The sequence below is a fragment of the Pinus tabuliformis genome, chromosome 4_2, assembly GCF_031772625.1.
Source record: "Pinus tabuliformis cultivar Carrire ecotype Pingquan chromosome 4_2, CPIR1, whole genome shotgun sequence".
Classification (NCBI taxonomy): Eukaryota; Viridiplantae; Streptophyta; class Pinopsida; order Pinales; family Pinaceae; genus Pinus; species Pinus tabuliformis.
The window spans coordinates 354,810,935-354,835,421 of record NC_142304.1 but is presented as its reverse complement, the minus strand read 5'-3'; the positions used below and the strand labels follow the sequence as shown (position 1 = coordinate 354,835,421).

General features: G+C 34.4%; 1 protein-coding gene across 1 annotated transcript; it reads right to left on the bottom strand.

Annotated features, from left to right (window-relative positions):
- Nucleotides 1-8,349: 8,349 nt before the first annotated feature.
- LOC149169378 (uncharacterized) lies at nt 8,350-11,059 on the bottom strand. Its single transcript, XM_089428694.1, has 5 exons — nt 10,735-11,059; nt 10,446-10,538; nt 10,181-10,306; nt 8,822-8,953; nt 8,350-8,715 (listed from the first exon to the last, which is right to left on the bottom strand). The coding sequence occupies exons 1-5, from the start codon at nt 10,961-10,963 to the stop codon at nt 8,630-8,632; spliced, it is 666 nt and encodes a 221-aa protein (XP_089284820.1). The 5' UTR covers nt 10,964-11,059; the 3' UTR covers nt 8,350-8,629.
- Nucleotides 11,060-24,487: the final 13,428 nt, after the last annotated feature.

The window sequence follows — 24,487 nt, the reverse complement described above, 5'->3', positions numbered from 1 at the left end:
GGACAGACAGATTGTGCATTCTGCAAACTGGAAGTAGGGTAAACTGGAAGTGGACAAACAAATTGTTGGGCTGTATTTTGCAAGTTGGAAGCAGGATAGATTGTGAAAGCTGAAAGAGGAAAGCTACTCAAGGTGCAGGTATAATTGAATGGCCAAAAAGATTTAACTCAGTCCCATCGCTACCCCTTACTTCTGATTTAACGGAAACTATGGAAACTACTTGTGGAAATTCTATAATTGATTGACCAAAAAGACTTAAGTCAACCCCATCGCTGGCCCTTACTTCTGGATTAACGTAAACTACAGAAACTGCTTGTGGAAACGCTATAATTGATTGATAAAAAAGATTGAAGTCAGTCCCATCGCTGTCCCTTACTTCTGGGTTAATGGAAACTGCCTATGTATAGTTTCTAGGGAAATGACTTCGAGCTACAAGATATTGCAGTTGTATCCTATAGATTAGCTACTTAACGGTATAATTGATTGACCAAAAGGATTTAAGTCAGTGCCATTGCTGCCCTTTACCTCTGGGTTAACGGAAACTACGGAAACTGCTTGTGGAAACGCTATAATTGATTGACCAAAAGGATTTAAATCAGTCCCATCGTTGCCCCTTACTTCTCGGTTAATGGAAACTGTCTGTGTAATGTTTCTAGGGAAATCACTTCTAGCTACAGGATATTGTAGTTGTATCCTATAGATAGCATAGATTAGATTATTAAACAAGTGCACATATAGATAACATAGATTAGATTATCAAACGAGTGCACATATTATATCATTAAACAAGCGCATATCAGTTATCTGTTATCCTGCCTCTATCCTATAGTAGATTAGATTATTAAACAAGTGCACATATTAGATCATTAAACAAGCGCATATCAATTATCTGTTATCCTGTCTGAAATCAATAACTAGGTACTTGCTCAGTGGCTTCTGCTTCACAATATCTTGGTATTTCACCATCCACCACTCATGGTATTCAAGAATGATGAACACAACTTCCCCCTGACATGTTGTGAAGTTTTATAGAGACGCAATAAACCTTCGTTGAACTCATGGTAGACGTTTCTTGTGTAGCCTCAAGTTGAGAAGACCACTGCAGGCACTGTGTGTTGTACAGTTGTACTTGGCACAGATTTTGTGGCTCACATTCATGCACTTGGCCCAGATTTTGTGGCTCACTCTCATGATCTGTCCGGCTCAATATTTTGAGAGTGACTTCATCAATCGTGTTCATAACACTGCTCTCCCATTTGCATGTATATGGCTTGATTTTATCCTCATATACAAATTAGTTTCATCATCATACTTAACTGCCTGCGTATTCATTTATTGCAGTGATTACATGGTTGTTTATCCTTTGCGTTGATTTTGATAACATTTTGAAATCCAAATTCGGCTGCCAAGATTTCATTAATGTTAATAACATAGTCGTTGCCTCCGCTCGGTACTCTGTACTTGTAATTAGATGTTTTGGTTTTCAATTTACTTTGTACAATCGCCGCTAGCATATTGATATTGTAATGTTGTGGTTTCATTGGCAGCTTTAACCATAATGAAGCTAATTTTGTTGCCCGATGGTAACATTCTCAAAATTATAGACAGCAGAGCCATGCACCCGCTCGAGCTAATTTCATTCTTATTCTGTCACACTTAATTGAGTTTATAGAGGGGTTTTTGTGTTTGCAGAACGAATAAGTCATGCTCAGGATTTTCAATTTACTTTGTACAATCGCCGCTAGCATATTGATATTGTAATGTTGTGGTTTCATTGGCAGCTTTAACCATAATGAAGCTAATTTTGTTGCCTGATGGTAACATTCTCAAAATTATAGACAGCAGAGCCATGAACCCGCTCGAGCTAATTGCATTCTTATTCTGTCACACTTAATTGAGTTTATAGAGGGGGTTTTGTGTTTGCAGAACGAATAAGTCATGCTCAGGATTTTAGTCTCTTCTACACTGTCAGCGCCGCTTATGGATTTTATGGTCTTGAATATAATCAAGCTTGAAAATCCTCATCACTAATGCTGACGGCCATTGCCAGGGTTTGAAGACAAGGTCAAGTCTACGTGCAGAGGGGTAATCCTGACGGAACTTCATTATTGCCGACACTACCTTTTATCCCTCACTGCTTCGGGTCTGTGCAGCGGTTTGGGCTTGTTCGAATTCGGAGAGCAATTGTGGTTGGGCTTGCCGATGAAATCGAAGGTATGGCGACTTTAAAACATAAATCACGTTTGTTCTTTTAGACAATTCAATCTGTTTTAGCGTTCAAATGATCCTTTACATGTAAAAGTTGCGGATGCCTGCAGAATCTGTCATTAAAAGTCGTCATTAAAAGTCGTCTAGATAGATACATTATTGTTCATCATTTGTTCTAAGCATTTTGGTGCTCTTGGATTGCTTTTCCTTTCTCCAAACCTGCGTTTCCACATGCTTGTTTTCTGACTCTAGATTATATGCTTATTAAATTAACATGCTTGTTTTCTTGACTCTAGATTATATGTTTGCTGGCTGTGACAACCGTTCTTATATGCCATTCTTTTTACCGGGCATAAAATGGTTTGTACCCTTTTATCAAGTTAAGTCAGGAAATGAATTTGTATGTCAAGGTATAATATGCTTTGTACCCTTTTGTTCTGATGTCAGGAAATGAGCCTGGCACTTCAAAATTTTCGCATGCCAGGGTATCAAATGCTCCCTACTGTTTTATCCTAACATGAATGACTCTCTACACATCGAAAATCGAAAATTTTGAATGATCGTATGCACAGATGGAAATATACTATAATGCATTATTAAAAGAATTTATGGTCATACAGAGCTGGAAAGCTTATCATGGCTCATTGATATCAAACTTTATCAGGCTAAGAGATGTATATGATGAAAGGGATGTATATCCTGCATATGATGAAAGGGATGTACACATAGGCTACTCAAAGAATAATGAATATATGGTCTCCAATGAACTGTAGCAGCTATTTCTGGTCTCTTTACAGAATGGTTTCTTCTTTGGAGAGGAATAAGCCAAATATACATGTATCCAGCAGCTGTCGATTAAAATGTCCATGAAAAAGAATTCGTTCAACCACAATGGGATTGGACAATTATCATCAATTAAAGGGTTGCTTCAAGTAACCCTCTGCTGGCCATTCAAATGCAGAAGCCCTCTAGCAGACTCAACCATACAATAGAATACAATACCAGAGCATTTAGGACAGTATGCAGTCACTCCCCTAAAATAAAATAAAAAAATAGAACATGATACCAGAGCATTTAGGACAGTATGCAGTCACTCCCCTAAAATAAAAAGATAGAACATGACCCTATATGTTGGAAAGGATTTCATGCGAACCAATGCTTCTAGTGCATTTTTTTTTTTTTTTTTTTTTTTTTCTTTTCTAGGTTAAGACTAAACTAAGTACCCACGGGGAATTGAACCAGTGACCTATAGCAAGGAGTGCCTTAACAGCGCACCCATTCACCGTCAATCCAAAGCCCCGTGGGCAATGCTTCTAGTGCATTACCATCAAACCAGATAGCATATTGAAAGGGATTCATACAAAACCCTAAAACAACAGAAAAACGCAAAATCTGCCGAGCGATTGTCATCTGCTAAGTCCAAGATTATCAAACAAAATTATCAAACAAAATTTATCATAAATTAGATCTGCTATCTGTGGACAGCAACAAGGTTTGCTTTAATTAAGCATCTTATCACTTATTGGGCATTGGTCTATTTGACAGGTTTGTCATCTTGCTAAGTCCAAGATTATCAAACAAAATTTATCATAAATTAGATCTGCTATCTGTGGACAGCAACAAGGTTTGCTTTAAATGCTCTTAAGGCATCTTATCACTTATTGGGCATTGGTCTATTTGACAGGTTTGCTTCCATAGACAGCCGCAACCTCCATGCTTTCAAGGAATTGTCAAATTTGCTTCCATAGACAGCGGCTTTAAATGCTCTTAAGCATCTTATCACTTATTGGGCATTGGTCTATTTGACAGGTTTGCTTCCATAGACAGCCGCAACCTCCATGCTTTCAAGGAATTGTCAAATTTGCTTCCATAGACAGCGGCAACTTCCATGCAAACGATATTACCCTGCGTCACTATGGTCAGAAAATTCGTAAGGGATTCTTAAGGGTGGTAATTTGAGCAGCAACAAACACAAAATGCAGTTTGTTTCCTTGGGTTAATAAATGGGGTGGGTCATCCCCTTACGACAGGGACTACCCCAAAATGCAGTTTGTTTCCTTGGGTTAATAAATGGGGTGGGTCATCCCCTTACGACAGGGACTACCCGCTGCATGCAAACGATATTACCCTGCGTCACCCTGGTCAGAAAATTCGTAAGGGATTCTTAAGGGTGGTAATTTGAGCAGCAACAAACACAAAATGCAGTTTGTTTCCTTGGGTTAATAAATGGGGTGGGTCATCCGCTTACGACAGAGAATACCCGCTGCATGCAGCGCTTGTTAATTTATGAAGATACTATACTAATCATTAAAACAACCTATATATCTTTGTTCACATATTAATGGGATAGAGTAAGAAAAGTGAATAATTGAAATCCATAAACAGTCAATCGCTTTGGTCAAATGAGCGTTACTGGAGTGGTTGTGAAGAAAATTCACATGTTCTTATCTTTATTACTATAATAATGATATAGTCAATCGCTTTGCTCAAATGAGCGTTACTGGAGTGGTTGTGAAGAAAATTCACATGTTCTTATCTTTATTATTTAATAATGATATAGTAGAGAACTCTTTTAAGATATTTACTTACTATTTTATGAGAGATTCTATTTAAAGTATTGAGAGTTTTATTTGAAAAAGGAAAAGAGACTTTTAAAAAAATAGAATAAAAAAAATTATATTTAATTTTAATGTTATTTTTTTTATCAATTTATTGTTTTAATTTTGGATCTACTTCTAATTCTGGATCTACTAAGTAGGGAGAGATCAAATCTTTTATTTTTTAATGTAAAAAAGATTTGATGTTTTCTTATTAATAATTATTATTTATTATTCATTAAAAATTATGATTATTTATTTTAGCATTTTATTTTATTTTTATATTAATGTAGTTTGACTAAGTCAAAATATTTGCATAACAACACAAGCAATTGCATTCTATTTTTTTTATTGGGGTGAGAAAACTTTTCCACCCAATAAATAATTTATGATTGAAATTTTCATAGCCCTCTTCTTAATGGAAAGAAGACTCTATTCTAAAATAACAATAACATAAGATGTATTATACTTAATTTTAAGATTATTTTCCTATAAAATTAATTTTGAAATTTTCATAGCCCTCTTCTTAATGGAAAGAAGACTCTATTCTAAAATAACAATAACATAAGATGTATTATACTTAATTTTAAGATTATTTTCCTATAAAATTAATTTTAAAATCATATATATTCATTTTTGTATTAGAATTCTAAAAATCATATATATTCATTTTTGTATTACAATTCTAAACAGGACAATTAAACAAAATGATTGGGATAACCAAGGTGTCATAAAGGACCTTTCTTTCAAAAATAAAATTGATTTTTGTAATACCTTCTCATTAGTTCAAAATTGATTTATAATTAAAATAAATATTAATACTTTTATAAAAATTATTATTAGAGTAAATAAATTTATATATATATATATATATATATATATATATATATATATAAATTTTGATTTATATATATTTACATACATCTTGGGTTAGAATTTGAAATTAAGGTTAGAAGTAGATCAAAAATAAAATTGATTTTTGTAATACCATCTCATTAGTTCAAAATTGATTTATAATTAAAATAAATATTAATACTTTTATAAAAATTATTATTAGAGTAAATAAATTTATATATATATATATATATATATATATATATATATATATATATATAAATTTTGATTTATATATATTTACATACATCTTGGGTTAGAATTTGAAATTAAGGTTAGAAGTAGATCTTGCTAAAATGATAATTATCATATAGTTGTAAATGAAAAAGATAATTATTCTAGATTTGATGTCACATTTATATTTATATTTGTATTTATATATGGTAGATGTTGGGCCATCTTATCAAATATAATAGGATGTTGACTAATTCTATATATCTGTGATATATGTGGTAGATGTTGAATAATCTAATTAGTATGATAGGATGTTGACTAATCTAATTAACATTGTAAATATATAAAGAAGAAGATGAGTACATTTTTAAATATTATTTTTACATAGTTTTCTAATCAATCTTTTAACTTATTAATATAAATATAAAAATAATAAATAAAAAGAACCTTATTTTCCCTAAAGTGACTTTCCTTTAAACCCCTCACTAATTCTCTTGTCATAATAGCCCTAAAGTCACTTTCCATTAAACCCCTCAATAATTTTCTTGTGACAATAGCCCTCAATCCAAAATGAAGAAACTCATTACATTAATTATTAACAAATGAGTCATAGTCATTAAGAATTACTTTAAAATCATATATATTCATTTTTGTATTAGAATTCTAAAAATCATATATATTCACTTTTGTATTACAATTCTAAACGGGACAATTAAACAAAATGATTGGGATAACCAAGGTGTCATAAAGGACCTTTCTTTCAAAAATAAAATTGATTTTTGTAATACCTTCTCATTAGTTCAAAATTGATTTATAATTAAAATAAATATTAATACTTTTATAAAAATTATTATTAGAGTAAATAAATATATATATATATATATATAAAAAAATTTGATTTATATATATTTACATACATCTTGGGTTAGAATTTGAAATTAAGGTTAGAAGTAGATCTTGCTAAAATGATAATTATCATATAGTTGTAAATGAAAAAGATAATTATTCTAGATTTGATGTCACATTTATATTTATATTTGTATTTATATATGGTAGATGTTGGGCCATCTTATCAAATATAATAGGATCTCAAATATAATATGTGGTAGATGTTGAATAATCTTATTAGTATGATAGGATGTTGACTAATCTAATTAACATTGTAAATATATAAAGAAGAAGATGAGTACATTTTTAAATATTATTTTTACATAGTTTTCTAATCAATCTTTTAACTTATTAATATAAATATAAAAATAATAAATAAAAAGAACCTTATTTTCCCTAAAGTGACTTTCCTTTAAACCCCTCACTAATTCTCTTGTCATAATATCCCTAAAGTCACTTTCCTTTAAACCCCTCAATAATTTTCTTGTGACAATAGCCCTCAATCCAAAATGAAGAAACTCATTACATTAATTATTAACAAATGAGTCATAGTCATTAAGAATTACTTTAAAAAAGACTTATGTCATAATAGCCCTAAAGTCACTTTCCTTTAAACCCCTCAATAATTTTCTTGTGACAATAGCCCTCAATCCAAAATGAAGAAACTCATTACATTAATTATTAACAAATGAGTCATAGTCATTAAGAATTACTTTAAAAAAGACTTAGTGTTATAGATGATTTTATTGAGTCACATGCAAGATTTGGACGGTTTACTGTTAATAAAAAATATGATTTTATTGAGTAGTATAATTTAATTGTTTATCATGATTACAAATAATAAGAGAAAAAATATTTTTTTTTATATAAAATTTTACAAAAATATTTTAAAACTAATAAGATTATGAATTTACAATGTAAAATAAAATTATAATAAAAATAGTTAAAATTTTCAAATTATTTACAAAAAATTAAATAAATTTAAAATCTAATTTTAATAAAAAATATAACATAATAAATCTACAATAATATTTAATTACAAATTACAATCCTTAAAACAAAAACAAAATTAAACATTAATATGCATTAACGAAAGATCCAACCACATCAACATGCCACATTCTTGTAAAATTAAATGTAATTTAATATATTTTAATTATAACAATATTTATAAAAATTATGCACATGCTACATTCTTGTAAAATTAAATGTAATTTAATATATTTTAATTATAACAATATTTAGCATTTATGATTGAAAATTATGCACAATAATACAGCTATCATAGGGATTGCCACAACACCCAAGGGTACATTATGAAGGTTGTGTGGAAGCGTGCACTGTCAGAATCTATATTGGCTTTCATAATATTACTTTTTTATTAAAAAAACTAATTATGTTAGTTCAATTATATATGAACAATTTGAGCATGTAAGCCCTGCATTGAAAATAAATATTTTACCATCACATTGAAAACCTGTATTTAAAAACAACTCCATGAATCTCTGTGTATCAACTTTTAGGTAAAATTAATTAAATGCAAATTTCTATCAATTAAAGTACATAAATCATCAATATAAAATCTAAGTTTATATAAAAGGTACCACTTAATTTTAATATTAATAATATCATCGAATAATCCATAAGGGTCTCAACTTCTAAAGTGTTGAAATCTATACAAGTAATCACAAACAAACAACCAACCTCACAGACTAGTATGATTTCAAACCTCTAACCCCACAACATAGGCCTACTGCATAATTCTAAACTTCAACCCGAAAATGGAAAACGCTGCATACTTAATATACTAATACGATTTCAAACTTCAACCGGAAAGCGGTGCGTAGTTGGACGGAATGTTCATATTTTCAGCCGATGAAGAAGACGATGGCCAAGATGATGAAGAGCTTTGCAGTCAATGGACGTGCATAATCCCTGGCCAATCTCGCACACCCTGCAGGCCAAGAATATAGAAAAAACCGGCAGTGAAAAGCCGACCTAAAGAGAAAATTTTACGTGAAGAAAACAAATGAATTGAATTTGCAGTAAATAAGAGTTACCTGAAGTTGTAGAGGAAGAAGCTAGACGTGAGTCCACTTCGAAGTTGGTGCCGCTTGCCGCAGCTTTTACTGTTTTCGATGAAGTTCCAGCGATTGTAATACCCGCTGCTGCACAGTCTGCTCCTAATTCGCCTGCGAGTTATATGTATAGTTATTTTTTGCCGATTGAAATAAAGTTGAATTCTCATGTTTTTCCAAATTTAGACTAAAATACCGGATAAACATTTAGACTAAAATACTGATTAACAGCCAAATTATATCAAGGAAGGAGTATTGTTCAGCTTAGTTGTTAGTAGCTAAACAAAAACATTTGTTTTTGAAAATATTAAATACTTCAAACATAAGTGAATCAATGATGGGTTGGTTTATTAATTTTTTTATCTTGTCCACTGAATGTGATACCATTGAATTGAATGTGATGGATAAGATGAAAACATAGTAATTATTGACCTGTAATATGGTGCTTAATATTTATTTTCTAATTTAATCTTATATAATTTAATAATGAAATGGTATTTTTAGATTCAGATGCTTCAGTTTAGGTTAAATATCATTTAAGTTTAGTCAAATTATAATGATCAGCAGCTATTATTTATCTTAGCAACTAACCCAAAATGCCTCTTATAATTTAATCTCCCATATAATCTAATAATAGTATTTAGACATATGAAAGAGTTTTCATAGTAATATTGACCCATTGTGATAAAGCTAGAAACTTAAACACCTCCACTACCAAGAACTTTTCAATGGTTTCTAAATCATAAATTATCTAATAGGTCTTGCTGTGCCAATTTCTAACACTGAGCTAGTAGTCTTAATAGTATTAACCCACTTTAAACCAAAACTTTACCTAGGTGATAATAACAGTAACCCACTTTAAACCAAGATCTTACTCAGAAATGATAATAGCAATAGCCCACCTTAGACTAAAACCTTACCTAGAAATGATAATAGCACTAACCGGCTTTAAACTAAAACCTTGCGCATATAATTTGAATTTGTTACTCATTCCTCTGAATTTGAATATTTAAAAAAAAATGTTTCGACACTGTCAAATGCCGTAAAGTTTGGTGAAACTATAATCAACCAGGTTAACCACTTGCATGAGAAAAGCTTGAATGCAAACTAGTGCATTCATAATTATTGTAAGAAGAGCTATTTCCAAGCTTGAAAGTAAACTTAACCACTTACACGAGAAACGCTGGAATGTAGACTAGTGCAGTCATAATTATCATAGTGAAAGTTATTCCCCCCAGCTTGAAAGTAAACTAGTGCAGTCATAATTATCATAGTGAAAGTTATTCTCCAATAACCTTGAAAACAAAAAACTGAACTGAGGTCAGGGGAAGAGAAACTTACATTCTGCAACACAATAACCTTTCTTCGAATTCATGAGATTTTGGTAGCCTTGGTGGCAGAGGCAAGTATGACTGCCATGAGGCTTCTTCACACACGTTCCCGCTCCACATACATCCCACTCACATGCTGCAAGCAATCAATACCAAAGTGACTATAGATATCGCAATATTGGAATGCAGCTTTAGGCCTTAAAGGCCAAAAATAAAAATTTACAATCTGAATTAGCATACACGTCCAGCTAGATGGTTATGGTGATGTTACTTACGGTTGAACTGATCAGGATCGCTTAAGTTACTGCGGGATACTTGCGAAGTTGCTGAAGGATATAAGACTTCACTACAGCCATAATTTAATGTGCCTGTACAGACAAAGAACTTGTAGAATCTTAGAATCTTATTAGAATCACTGAAAATTGTAAAATAGTAATTATTTATTTAGAAATATGTTATGAAATATTATGAGATTTAATGTTAAATTTCCTAAAGTGATATGAATTTTTTATTATTTAAAAACCTAAAACATTAACCTCGCAAACAAAATTAGATTAAGCTTACATTCTGGTACGGTGCATGGAAGATATGCTTCTGAAACTGCTTTCCTCCATCCATGTTTGCACTCGCACCTCCAGTAGGGATAAACTGAGGAGTCTTTGCATACTCCATTTCCGCAGTCATAGAAATCACAGACATAGTTACCATGCACTGATGTTATTATTCCGCAGCACAGAATAGTGGAAATTATGGCAATCGTGCCAAAGCCCAGGGCTTTGGGAGAAACCTCCATTTTCCAGCACTTCAGTTGGGCTAACTCTCTCAAAGGGAATGATAACCAGAGACAAGCTGCAAGGTTTTGAATCCTGAGAACTATCGATATTGTCACCAGACATGCAGGACTTATAGAAGTTAGTGTAGAAGAGTAGTTGGCACATCTATTTCACTATGTTGATCATTTGGAATATTTTATAGGAGCCAAACATCTGTTGCTATGACTTTGTAAGGTTCTAGAAACATCACCCGGAATTTTATTCTAGGGGAAAGGGTTCCAGAAAGAATTTTCATTTCTCGTTTAGGGTTCTGGACCCGTGAGACCATGGTGACATTTTTGGTTTTTTGTGGGTGACTCACATTATAAAAGTTGCAGAGAATGGAAATTTGGACGTACCGTGGCTGAAAGTCTGCTACAGGATAGAAACAAGTCATCGGAGTCGTTAATGAAGCGACTGGTGAAAGTGATTAGGATTGAAGTGGTTAAAAATTAATGATAAAATAATGAACAATGTTCATGAAATCGTTGAAAATAATCAATTTTAATACACCACGCGGGGCTGTAACGATAATTGTGTGAAGTCGGCTGAAAGTAGAGAGAATTTGAAGTGAACGAAGTTTAGTTCAGGGCGAAAAGAATTTGACAAAGAAGCGATGAAGGACAACCAGCCGTATCAATAATGGATTCTGGACAATGAAAGTGGTCAAGAGATATACACTTTCAAAGACACATGATTGAGCAATAATAAAATATTGTGAAAAGTCGTGTGCAGGCATTTTATTAATATTAAATATAATTAGACTGACAATCACTACACTGTTACAAGGCATGGTTTATTTTTAAAGTTTTGAAAAAGTGTATCATTATTATGTCTCATAGAGAAATTAGAAGTATATAGATAATTGTGTAATTTTATGCAAAACTAATAAATTCAAATACTAGGTTTAAAAAGTACTTTTAACTAACCCTACTTGCATGTGAAGAATAGTGTGCAAGTATAGTGCTGTGCGAGTAGGGAGACGTATCGGATTTGGACACTATCATTGCTACCGGATGTGATTACGTTCATGAGTGCTCACTTGGGGAGGGTCACGGGAGCTTATTACAAAAATGTTGTGATTAGGGAAAAGCATTCACATGTTATTAGAGAGGGGGGTCTGGAGCATCAAAGGGAGGAGGAGAATTACTTGGAGCATCAAAGGGAGGAGGAGAATTACTTGAAAATATGATTTGATTTTAGGATAGTAATGAAAATTTTAAGAGTGTTTGGGTAAAGCAGTGATCAACTCCAAATATGAGGTTATATAGACAATATATGAAAGATCATGCTTTTATTTGCAAGTTTATTGGCATATGGCATACAAAGAAAGATTTAGTAAGATAGATGTGCAACAAATGGCAACCAAAAGGTCAAATTGATTTGATAATGGGGGCCAAAGGTTTCTTTAGAGTCATATTTACATGCTTTGAAGATAGGGCTAGAGTGTTCGAAAATGACCCCTTCTTTTATAAAATGTAGGTTTATTTATGCGGTTCTAAGAGGAATGTTATAACCCTGAAAATGAGTAATTCTTAGCGGCCTCAATATTGGTGAGGCTTTTTTCTCTACACAAAGAATTTCGAGATCCAAAGATACTTGAAGGAACAAAAAACTTATAGGATCTTTTGTCAATATCTCGGATGTGATCTAATGTGGGAGGTACACCTCATATGCCAGAATATGAGTCTACATGAATATCTCTCAGCCACTTCGAGAGTATTTTGAAATTTCCTAACAAGATGAGATTTGGAGTCAACCTTTGGATTATGCTCATGTTCATTTCTAGTGTCAAAGATTCTATGAATATGGCCATTTGTTCAGAGACTTCCTAATCTTCTAGGAGGAAATGCAAAAGGAATCTCAAACAATTACTCCAAAGGATTTTCAAAGAGCCACAACCAGAAGCAGAAACCCTAGAAATCAATCTTCTCAAATGGAAGCAACATGAATTCTGATTGGAAATAAGAATTTAATGCTTACCAACCAAGATGCTAACATAGAGCTTCATGAAGATCTCATGAATCTAAACTCAAATTTAGAGGACAACAAGACAATACCTCACTTGAAATGAAGGCCCTAGAAACCACACTGGAAGTCCCATACTAGGAGTAGGTACTCATACCATATGTGGTAAGAATGGATGCAGAGGAAGACATTGAAATCTTGAATAGAGATGAGAAAATTATGTTACACATTCTTCAATAACGAAAAATTAAAGATCCAAGCATGATCTCAAAAGGTCAAAATGTCCAATATCATTAGGTATATTTAAGAGAGAAGGACCAACTATAGGAATCCAATGGGGAGGTGTGATCATCAAGCAGGGGTTTTGGGATACTTACAAAAAGCAGGAAAGGCAAAGCTCAATCTCATAAGGAATTCAAAAAAATGGAAGAAGGAAAGATAAAGCATCGATTGAGATAGTTGGGAATACCTAGTTAATATAAGACAAGTGACTTTGTTATCGGAGGTGTTTTCCTCCCCCAAACATGTCGCAAAATGAATATTATCTATTGGAACATCAAAAATCTCAACAACAAAGGTAAACAAATATCTATTTGAGAGTGAATTAAAAAGGAAAGCCCAACTATATTTATGATAGAAGAAAGAAAATTTTCAAGTGTGAGTGTCAAAGAAATCTCATATTAATGTTGGAGGATTTGTGAAGCCATAGCATTAGATGCCAAAGGCAATTTGTGGGTATAGTTATTCTCTAGAACCCTCAAGAGGTGCCATTGCATGATTTGATAACACTCCCTTGTATTCCTTTAGGCCACTTTTAGTAGGAGGAGCTAGGGAATCAGGCTCCTTAACTGTGGTATATGGTCATCATATCCCTATGGAAAAACTAGCCTTCCTCGAAAACATAAAAAAATAAGATCCCTCCTTAATGATGAAATATAGGTTGCAGGAAGAGACTTCAACCTTATTAAATCTCTATAAGAGAGGGGGGGATCAGAAGATTAGAATGAGAGGTGCAACAAATCACCACTCTTCTAAATCAACTTCATGTGGCACACCTAAACCCTATCAACGAGGTTTATATTTGGAACAAATGCAAAGGAGGGAAAAATCAAGTGGCCAAAATACTGAACTCATTTATAGTGCCAAAATCTCTATTAGTAAGGGTTTCCTTTGCTAAATCTATCATTCTACCAAGTATTGGCTCAGGCTATTAGCCAATTTGCTTGGATCTAGACCTTAAATTGGTTCTCTATAATCAACCTCTAGATTTGAAAGTTTTTGGCTTTCAAGGCTAAGTTTTTTGCCCAAATCCAAAGGATGGTGGGAGGAAATACAAGTAAAAATATGAAATAACATGCATACATTTTGATTGAAGCTTAAAGAATTTACATTCAAACTCAAAGAATGGAATAAAAAATAATTCAGCCATATCCTCAAAGAGAAACAGGTTCTGGAATCTCATATGCAATATGTGCAACAAGAGATTATTCTAGATGGATGCACGCATGCTCGGTTAATGGATGACAGATAGTTTATCAACCAAATGGAGCAACAAAGGAAGTAGGAGGGAACCCTCTGGAAACAAAATTCTTATTTGCAATGGCTGAAAGAAGGAGAATGGAATTCGAAATTATTCCATAAATCAATGGTGAAGCATCAACATAAAAACTTGATATTTTTCGTCTACTCTGAGGATGGGTAACATTGGATGCAACATGTAGATTTGGAGCAATAAATTGTCTCCTACTATATGAGAAGTCTCATTTGTAGGATTGGAGGAAGCGATGATGGCAATGAGAAAGAATAAAGCTTTAGGAGTATACAACTTCACAATGTACTTCTTTCAAGCTTGTTGATCTTTCTTAGGCCCAAAGATTCATGCTCTGGGTGAAGAATATCGCCACTCACAAATGATATGCCTTGATCTTAATGCTACTCTTATTACATTAATCCAAAAAATAGACTCGACAATGGCATTGGCTTTAGACAATTTAGTCTTTTTAATGTTGTTTATAATATTATATTGACCACAATTGTCAATTTTTTAAAACCTCTACTTAATAGTATCATTTCACTAGAGCAAAATGATTTTGTCCAATGATACCAAATTTTGGATGGGATAGCGGTAGTTCATGAGGTTATCCATTCCCTACAAAGATCTAGGTTGGAAGGAATGTTTATAAAAACTGAACTTTCAAAATACTATAACCATTAATTTGGGGTTATCTTCTCCAAACCCTCCAAACATTTGGGTTTTTGAACTAGCAGATCCCCTAGATCAAATCATTAATATATATCTCCTTCTTTTCCATTCGATTGAATGACTCCCAACAATGACATTTAGTCCTTCTAGAGGTCTTCTATAGGTGGATCCCCTCTCCTCCTTTCTATTTATTCTTGCAACGAAGGGACTAGGATGATACCTCAAAGTAGTAAGGCATCATGGTAACATCTGAGGACATCACCTATATGGAAATGATCTACTTATCACTCATCAATAGTTAGTTGATGATATTATGCTCTTCAGAATTCCAACTACGGGGGAGACTACGGATTTGAAAACCATTCTCAATGACTTCATGGAGGCTTCAAATACGGTGATGAATGCCGAAAATTTGAATATATATTTCTTTAATACTGATGTTATTGCCCAAAGACATATGGCTCCTATTTTGGATTTCCAAATAGGTAAAATCCCTGCAAAGTACCTAGGAGCCCCATTCATGTAGAACTCCTTGCGAACAACCTACTGGCAGGGCATACTTCAGAAGCTCTCCAACAAACTTGATAGTTCAGCATACTCCACACTCAACTTGGCATGTTGTCTAGTCCTTATCAATTCCATCCTTCGATCTCTCCCAACATACCAACTATTAGTCTTAGCAGCCTCCAAAGAAATATTTAAGAGCATCATTGTCCTGTATAAATATTAAATTTCTCTAGAGAGGAGCTAAGAAGGAAATAAAATGGCCTTTGGTCACTTGGGAAAAAATTTGTACCCCCAATCTGGATAGGGGTTTTGGCCTAAGAGACCCAAAGATGCTTCACAAGGAAGTGGGTGCTAAGTTCTAGTGGAGGTGACTTTAGGGAAGTAATGAACTATGGAAACAAATTTGGAATAGGATTAATATCAAACTTCTTCTTAGTTGAATAAGTTGAGAGATAAAAAATATCCATTAGAACCATTTATATGGAATGTGGAACAAACAAACCAAAACCTTATTCAAAATAATGCTTTCTAGGAGATGAAGAATGGCCACAAAAGACTCTTACGGAATGATGTGTTGAAATATGGAAACAAGAATATTCCAATTTAATTTGTCCTTGAATTAAATTGTGAATTTAGTCTTAAAAGCTACTTGGAAATAAATAATTAATTTACTTAAATTAATTAGTTGGAGAAATTCAAGTTAGAATTCTTTCTGAGGTCATGCAACAGTTATCCCTTAAATTAAGGAAATAAGATTGAGTTATATTTGAGTTGTAATTAGTTAATTCAGTTTACTGAGTTAAGTCTAGTTCAATTAGTTCCAAAATGTTTGAGGAACTAATAGTGAGTTAACAGTCAGTTGATGCATTAATGCACTCAACTAGTGCTACTCCAATTAACTGAAGATTCCCTCATCACGAACTCATGCATGTCTATTCTGAGAAAGACCCAGTTGAGATTAATGTTCAAGGATAGTGTACTATTAGTTGCATGTGTTTTCTCATGGAGAAAAATCATGCATGCAGTAAAGGATTCATCCTTGAGGATTGCGCAGTTTTTAAGGCTAATCATCCACAAGGAACAACAAAAGGAAATAGGAGCTTGGAGGGCAGAGAGGAAGGCTGGAGAGAAGCCAAGATTGTCTGTGACCATCTGTGATGATTGTACTGAGAGCTAGCTAGCTGTGAGAACTAAGGCTTTGTATAATTCCTATGTATTTCCACCATGTATGATAATACAAGAGTGTGGTGTTTTTAGCTAAGGCTTTCCCCAAAGTATTTTCATGTGTATTGTTCCATTGATTCTTCTTCTTCTACTTATATTGTTTAGCTCGATCTTTAAGCTTCCGCAAATTGATAGTAGAAGTAGGTTATAGTATTTTGCTTTGATTTATATTGCATTATTGGGTTAACCTATCACATATTTTCTACATGGTATCGGAGGTGTGAATATTATGCTGAGAAGAGAATTCGAAGTTTGAAGTTCGGGGTTGCAGGTGCAAATTGAATTCATATCATACTTCAAGGTTGGCCAATGCCATTCTATGGCTTGAGACTCGAGTATGCCTTGGAAGCTAGCTCGAATTACATAGCATGGAAAGATAGAATGGAGGTTGTATTAGAAGACAATGGCTTGAAGGAATTCATTGATCAAGAAATCCCAAAGCCAGCTTCAACTAATGAACAGGAGTTGGCTGAGTGGAAGAAGTGTGTGGCAAAAGTGAGACAGATCATCCTTGAGGGAGTTCGAGAGCATATTGTCTCTAGTCTCCATGGGAAGGATACTCCATTTTCAATGTGGAAGATATTGAAGGACCTCTACCAGAACAATAGCGACAAGAGGAAATTGGCGCTCAAGGATAAGCTTCAAAGAATCAAGATGGAGAAGGGCAATACTATTTCCACATATATGATGAAGAAAATATGGCCTTAGCACCTAAGGCAAGGAAAGGGAAGGGGAAGGTTTCCCATTTCAAATCAAATTATTCTCATGGAGGGAAGAAGGGTGACATGTCTAAATTAAGATGCTTAAATTGTCACAAGATGGGACATTATGCGATTAATTGCCCATCGAAGAAGTCTAAGAAGGGATCCTCGGAAGGATCGAAAAGTGAGGCATTAGCCTCTCAGTTCGAAATGGACTTTACCCTCATTGCATGCATTGTGTCATTAATGATGGGTTATGTATAGTATCTTGACAGTGGAGCCTCATTCCACATGACCGGTAATAAAAATTTATTCAATGCCTTGGAGGAGAAATACCTCAAGATGCACATAGAGATAAGTGACAACGAAAGGTATAGTGTTTCATGAGTGGGCACGGTTGCTTTTCAGAGGGAGCATGGAGCTCCTCTCACCTTGAAAGATGTGATGTATGTGCCTGCACTGAAGAAGAACTTGGTATTGGTCGTGATGTTGGAGGGAAAAGGCTACAATGTTGTCTTCAGTAAAGGAAAGACGTTCCTAAGACACATAGCCATAGGTCAAACCAAGAGGATAGGGATTGAGGTGAAGAATCTCTATAAAGTAGAGGTACATGATTGTGCAACATTGAGTATGAAAGTAGAATTGGTGCAAAGCCAAGAGATTGGCGACTTGTGGCACAGGCGGTTGGGCCATTTGCATCATGGGGCTTTGAAGATAATGCAGCAGATATCTACAGGACTTCCCAAAGGTAAACTTGAGCAAGTTGACACGTGCAAAGGTTGTACCTTGGGAAAGTACACCAAGTCTTCCTTTCATGATCGAGATAGTCGAGCAGAGGCTATCTTAGAGTGAGTTCATAATGATTTGTGTGGACCATTCTCGACAACATCCATAGCGAAGAAAAGGTATTTTGTGATTTTCATTGATGACTGTTCTCGTAAATGCTGGATTTATTTCGTGCAGAAGAAGGACCAAACTTTCAGAGAGTTTTGTGAGTTCAAAGCTTTGGTCGAGAAAGAGTCAGGGAAGAAGATCAAGGCCTTGAGAAGCGACAATGGTGGAGAATATGTCTCTCAAGAGTTTAAGGATTTCTATGTAGCGGAAGGAATTAAACGAGAGTTGATGGCACCCCATAACCCAAGATAAAATGGGGTGGCCGAGAGGAAGAACAGAACTATTGTAGGGGCAGCACGGGAAATGTTGCATGACCAAGGCCTACCACTTCACTTGTGGGCTGAGGCATGCAACATAGCAGTCTATTTACAAAATAGAAGCCTGCATCGCATACTTGGGATGAAGACACCAGAGGAAGCTTTCTCTGGTAAGAGACCACATGTGGATCACTTCAGGATCTTTGGCTCATCGGTATATCTCCATGTGACAAAGGATGCACGGAAGAAGCTTGAGCCAAAAATAGAGTTGGGGATATTTGTGGGGTACATTGATACACCTCACAACTATCGGGTGTACTTGCCTACCAGTCAAAGGACAGTGGTTCACAGAGATCTCAAGTTTGATGAGCAAAAGGCCATGCGAGTTTCCCTTGAGAGGGAGCTCCAACTACAGGCTATGGAGGAACTATTGGTTCCTAAGGAGGAGGAGCCTCAAACTGATGTGGAGTAGCCACATGCAAAGGTTCCAGGAGTGGAAACATCCACTCAAGTAGAGTCTTCCAGAGATGGACGGAAGTGCACGAGAGAAGTTGACATATTGTTGGAGGATGTAAGAGAGAATGTGGGAGCACCATATTCTCAACGCAGACAGAGGAGGTCACCTGAGAGGTACACTGGATACATGGCCCTTGCTAGGGAATGTGTTGAGACTGAGCCATCTTCCTTTGAGGAAGCAGTGCAACAGCCAATTTGGGTTGATGCTATGGTGGAGGAGTATGACTCCAAGTTTGTAACAGTGTTTGGGACGTGGTTTTGAGACTAGAGAACAAGTCAGTTGTGATTTCCCGTTGGCTTTACAAGGTAAAGAAAGTTGTTGATGGTAGTGTGGAGAAGCATAAGGAAAGATTTGTTGCCCTGGCTTTTCATAGGTCGAGGGGATTGACTACGATGAGAATTTTTCTCCTGTCGCAAGGTATCATCATCTTAGAGACTATGTAGTGAGGAGGATCATGCTGCTGCAGTTTTCGACAGAGGAGTAAGATGCTAACAATTTGACAAAGAATTGTCAAAGTGTAAATTTGAGTTCCATGGAGATAGAATCGAGGTGGCATATAATCCCTTTCTTGTTGAGAGGGAGCGTTGAAATACGGCAACAAGAATATTCCAATTTAATTTGTACTTGAATTAAATTGTGAATTAAACTCGAATTTAGTCTTAACAACTACTTGGAAATAATTAATTAATTTATTTTAAATTAATTAGTTGGAGAAATTCAAGTTAGAAGTCTTTCTGAAGTCATGGAAGAGTTATCCCTTAAATTAAGGAGATAAGATTGAGTTATATTTAAGTTGTAATTAGTTAACTCAATTTATTGAGTTAAGTTCAGTTAAATTAGTTCCAAACTGTTTGAGGAACTAACAGTGAGTTAACAGTCAGTTGATGCATTAATGGACTCAACTAGTGCTACTCCAGTTAACTGAAGATTCCCTAATCATAAAATCATGCATGTCTATTCTGAGAAAGACCCAGTTGAGATTCATGTTCAAGGACAATGTACTATCAGTTGCATGTGTTTTATCATGGAGAAAAATCATGCATGTAGTCAAGGATTCATCCTTGAGGATTGCACAGTTTTGAAGGCTAATCATCCAAAAGGAACAACAGAAGGAAATAAGAGCTTGGAGGGCAGAGAGGAAGGCTAGAGAGAAGCCAAGATTGCTTGTGAGCATCTGTGAGGATTGTACTGAGAGTTGGCTAGCTGTGAGAGCTAAGGCTTTGTATAATTCCTATGTATTTCCACCATGTATGATAATACAAGAGTGTGGGGTTTTTAGTTGAGGCTTTCCCCAAAGTATTTTCATGTGTATTGTGCCATTGATTCTTCTTCTTCTGGTTATATTTTTCAACTCGATCTTTAAGATTTCACAAATTGATAGTAAAAGTAGGTTATAGTATTCTGCTTTGATTTATATTGCATTATTCGGTTAACCTATCATAAATTTTCTACATGATGCTTGGAAATAATTGGCTCACTTGGGGGACCATGAGAATTTCGAGAGTTGGAGGCCTCTACATCATGCATTGTTGTGCAGGACTTTTGGAAACCTTCCACCCATTCCAATATATGGAAAATTTGGAAGACAGTGGAGGATTGAACTGAGCACCCATCTATGACAACCTGTCTTATTCTTGCTCGGGAGTTGAAAAGCCATAAAATATCCATTGATCAAGGCCATGGAAAGCCTTGTTGGGGATAATGGACAAAAGGAATGCTTACAGTTATAGAGGCTTACTCATTGATGGTTGGTCACAACGAGCTTTAAAGGGAACCCCTATGATGAAAATTTTGGATGCACAACCATTGGCCTAAATTTTCTCAATTTTTGTGGCTATATGGGAAAAGGAAACCATATCATGGGATCAAATTCAAAAGAAGGGATTCCAGGGTCCTTTGATTTCTCCCCATGCTGGAACTAGGAAGAGAACATGGAGCACCTCGTAAATGTCTTCGCCTTTTCTTACCATTTATGGTCTTATATATTACACCTCTTTCGATATTCAGAACACAACTATAATAGTTTGGTGGAAACTACGGAGCAATGGTGACCAAGCATATTCGATAATACAGTCTTGAATCACACATGGATTCTAACTCCAGGCTTTGATATATGGTTCACTTGGAAAGAAATAAGAAAGAGGATATTTAAACCAAAAGAAAATGAAGATTGGAAGGTCAGAGAAAATTATCAAACAAAACATCACGGAGACCATCCTCTCAAAAGATTGGACTCAAGAGGAATGGAAAGCTAATCAACATGAATTAGGGATCTTGAACAAACTAGATATCTCGCCATTAATTCTCCCTAAAATCCCCTCCAAGGCTCCTAGACTTTGTAACGAATCTCCCATAATCTTTACCCATCCCCAAATGGGTTTTTTGAAGTTAAATTTTGATGGTTCCTCTAAAGGAAATATTGGACAAGCAAGATATCGGTGGATATTATGTGATTAGGAAATATGACGGTTAAATCTGTCGACTATAAATTGTGGCATCACTAGTAATAATGTGGTGCAATTCCTTGACTTGTAGATGGGTCTAATCTTGGCCAAGAATGAAGGTTACTAAAATTTCCAATTGGTGGTGATTATCAGCTGGCGATAACAAAGTCAAGAAAATAATAAAGGAGTCACCAATATAAATTTGTTTTAAGAGTTGGAAACTGGAGAACCTTGTCTCTCATATTCAAATCCTTGCCCAATTTATCACTTCTATCATTGCCTCACCCTCTTGATGATATGGTAACAAGGTTTTTGACTTCTTGGCTAATGTGAGATGCTAGGATTAGAACGTCTACCTAACAATGGTATGGCCTAATGAGGCATATTCCAATTGGAAGGAACCACTTCAAATCATCTTAGATTAAGACAAATTGTAGGAAACCTCCAGTACAAGCAAGAACCAATGCTCAAGATTTAGCCTCATTTACCTCATTTGATTCTTGATGTTATGTTTAGCCACTTGGAATTTGTATTTTACTTCATGTAGTTCAGTTTATATTAATCGTCATGAACTTCATAGTGATTGTTGCTAACATTTTGAAATATCCAAACTATTATCCATGGTCAATATTTCTGATTTCCCTTGAGTCTGATATCTAATGTTGTATGAAGGAATTTTGAGACAATACAATTACAAGTTTACAAAAAAAAGAGGAAAGTTCTTTTAGGTTTTCAATGAGAATAATGTAATAATTATTATTATTAGTTGTCACTCTTATTATAGTTATATTTGTTTTGTTTTGAGAGTTGCTTTACAACTTCGTATGTTAGAATGTGTGAGAAATAATGTAATATTGTTAGAATCATTAAATAATAATAATAGTAATAGTAAAACTACTCTATCATAAAGGAGACGTTCTAATGAAGTGATAATGATAATAATAATAATAATAATAATAATAATAATAATAATAAATGTTGGCTTATTTAAAAATTAATAAAAATTAAAATAATAAGTCCATCTAAATTAATTCATTGTAATGCATTTTTTATTATATTTTTTGTTTTTTTGTCAAGTTATATGTGGTCCTCCATGCTTGTCACACCTCTCCATATACTATTTAATAGCATGAAACAAAAACAATACAAATACCCATAGTAAAAATAATGACTTGATGACTTGATTATCAGCATAACAACAATGTATTAAAACTCACCATGGATTTGTTTAATGTCATCATTTAATACCAAATATATATAGATTATGTACATACATTAATTTTTTTGTGCACTTTAATTTTTTTAATTAAAGTCTTAATGTTGTGCGTCATGCCCTTTCAGAAACATTCATTGCCCTGGGAAACCAAGCCCACCTAGCATTTGGATTGGCAACCTAAGTTGCATGTTGCCTTGGGAGGAGAGAAAAACGCATCTGTGAGCTTTCTAAGTCATTTGGTTGCATTCTTGTTCTCTGTCTCCAGTGCCAGAAATGGCTTGCTCTACAGAACACAGGGGTTTCGTTCCTTCGTCGTGTGACCTCCCCACATGTAGTTGATTCTGCTATCTTCTTGCTGCAATTTTTTCCATTGTTAGAGGCACTCACTGACCCTCCTAACAATCTCTCAGCTTGTCAATGTTCCCTAGAGTTCAGATATGTCTAGAGTCATGTCCAAGGTTTGGAGTAACTCCGCAAAGTTACCTCTCGCATTTCCCTTTGCTTTCCCTCTTTCAATAGGGTCCATGAAAGTAGATAAGAATGTTGAGGTCTATTTACTGTGAGGCAATAGCTTACAGGTAATGGTTATAGTGCTTTTGGTGTAGTTAACCATTTCTACAGTTTTTCATCATAATTGCTTTCTGTACTAAAGAATTTCTCAATGTTATTTTCGATGTAGGTTCATCTTGCTCGACCGGTCGAGGGTTTGACGGAGCTTCAACAATCTTTGTCAGTACCAGGTTATATCACCAAGGGTTTCGAGGTTCTCATTTTGATTTATTTCTTAGCTTGGTTTTTTCTCTATGGAATATTTAAGGCCACGAACTCTTGTTTTATGAGTGATTACAGACTCGAGTAAAGTAAGAAAGGGGTATGGTTTTATATTGTTAAATTTCGATTTAATCTTAAATCCCTTTGTATTTCATACCCTCGGCCCGAAACGTGTTATGGTTTCTGGGTTTTAGGAATTTACTTAACGAGTTCAAGGAATGCTCAAAATTTTGGACTCGATTTACCTTCTTGATGGATTGTGTGTAATTATTCGACATATTGAGAGTTTAATACTGTAAGCTAGAGTTTACAAACTTTATTTTTGTTCAGTTCAATTTTCCTTGAAATATGTTAATTTGCATGGAGTTCTTCTACGCTATCTCAATATTCTAGTTCGATTATTCCTAAACAAATAGAATAAACTCAGAATCTGACTCTAGCTCAATGGGAAGAGTAGTTATTTATTCTAATTATTTTTGTTTGTTAATTAAGTTGAGGAATACCCTGGTATAGCTGAATCATGCCTCGTTTATAGATTTTCAAAATTGGGTTCCATTTATAGATTAATTCTATGTTCCAAAATGGTATATCAATTAGTTTTTCTTGCATATGTTTGACTATGTAAACCCGGTTCCTATTTTAACAGTATGGCTACCCTTCCTATAATAATAATATGATTTCTTTTCTTGCATTCAGCAATATGAGTTCTTTATTTCTTTCTCTGTGCTTAACAACATGGATTATGGTTCTTTTAACTATACTACACAATGCATTTGTTGTTACTCATCACACTTTTATTCATT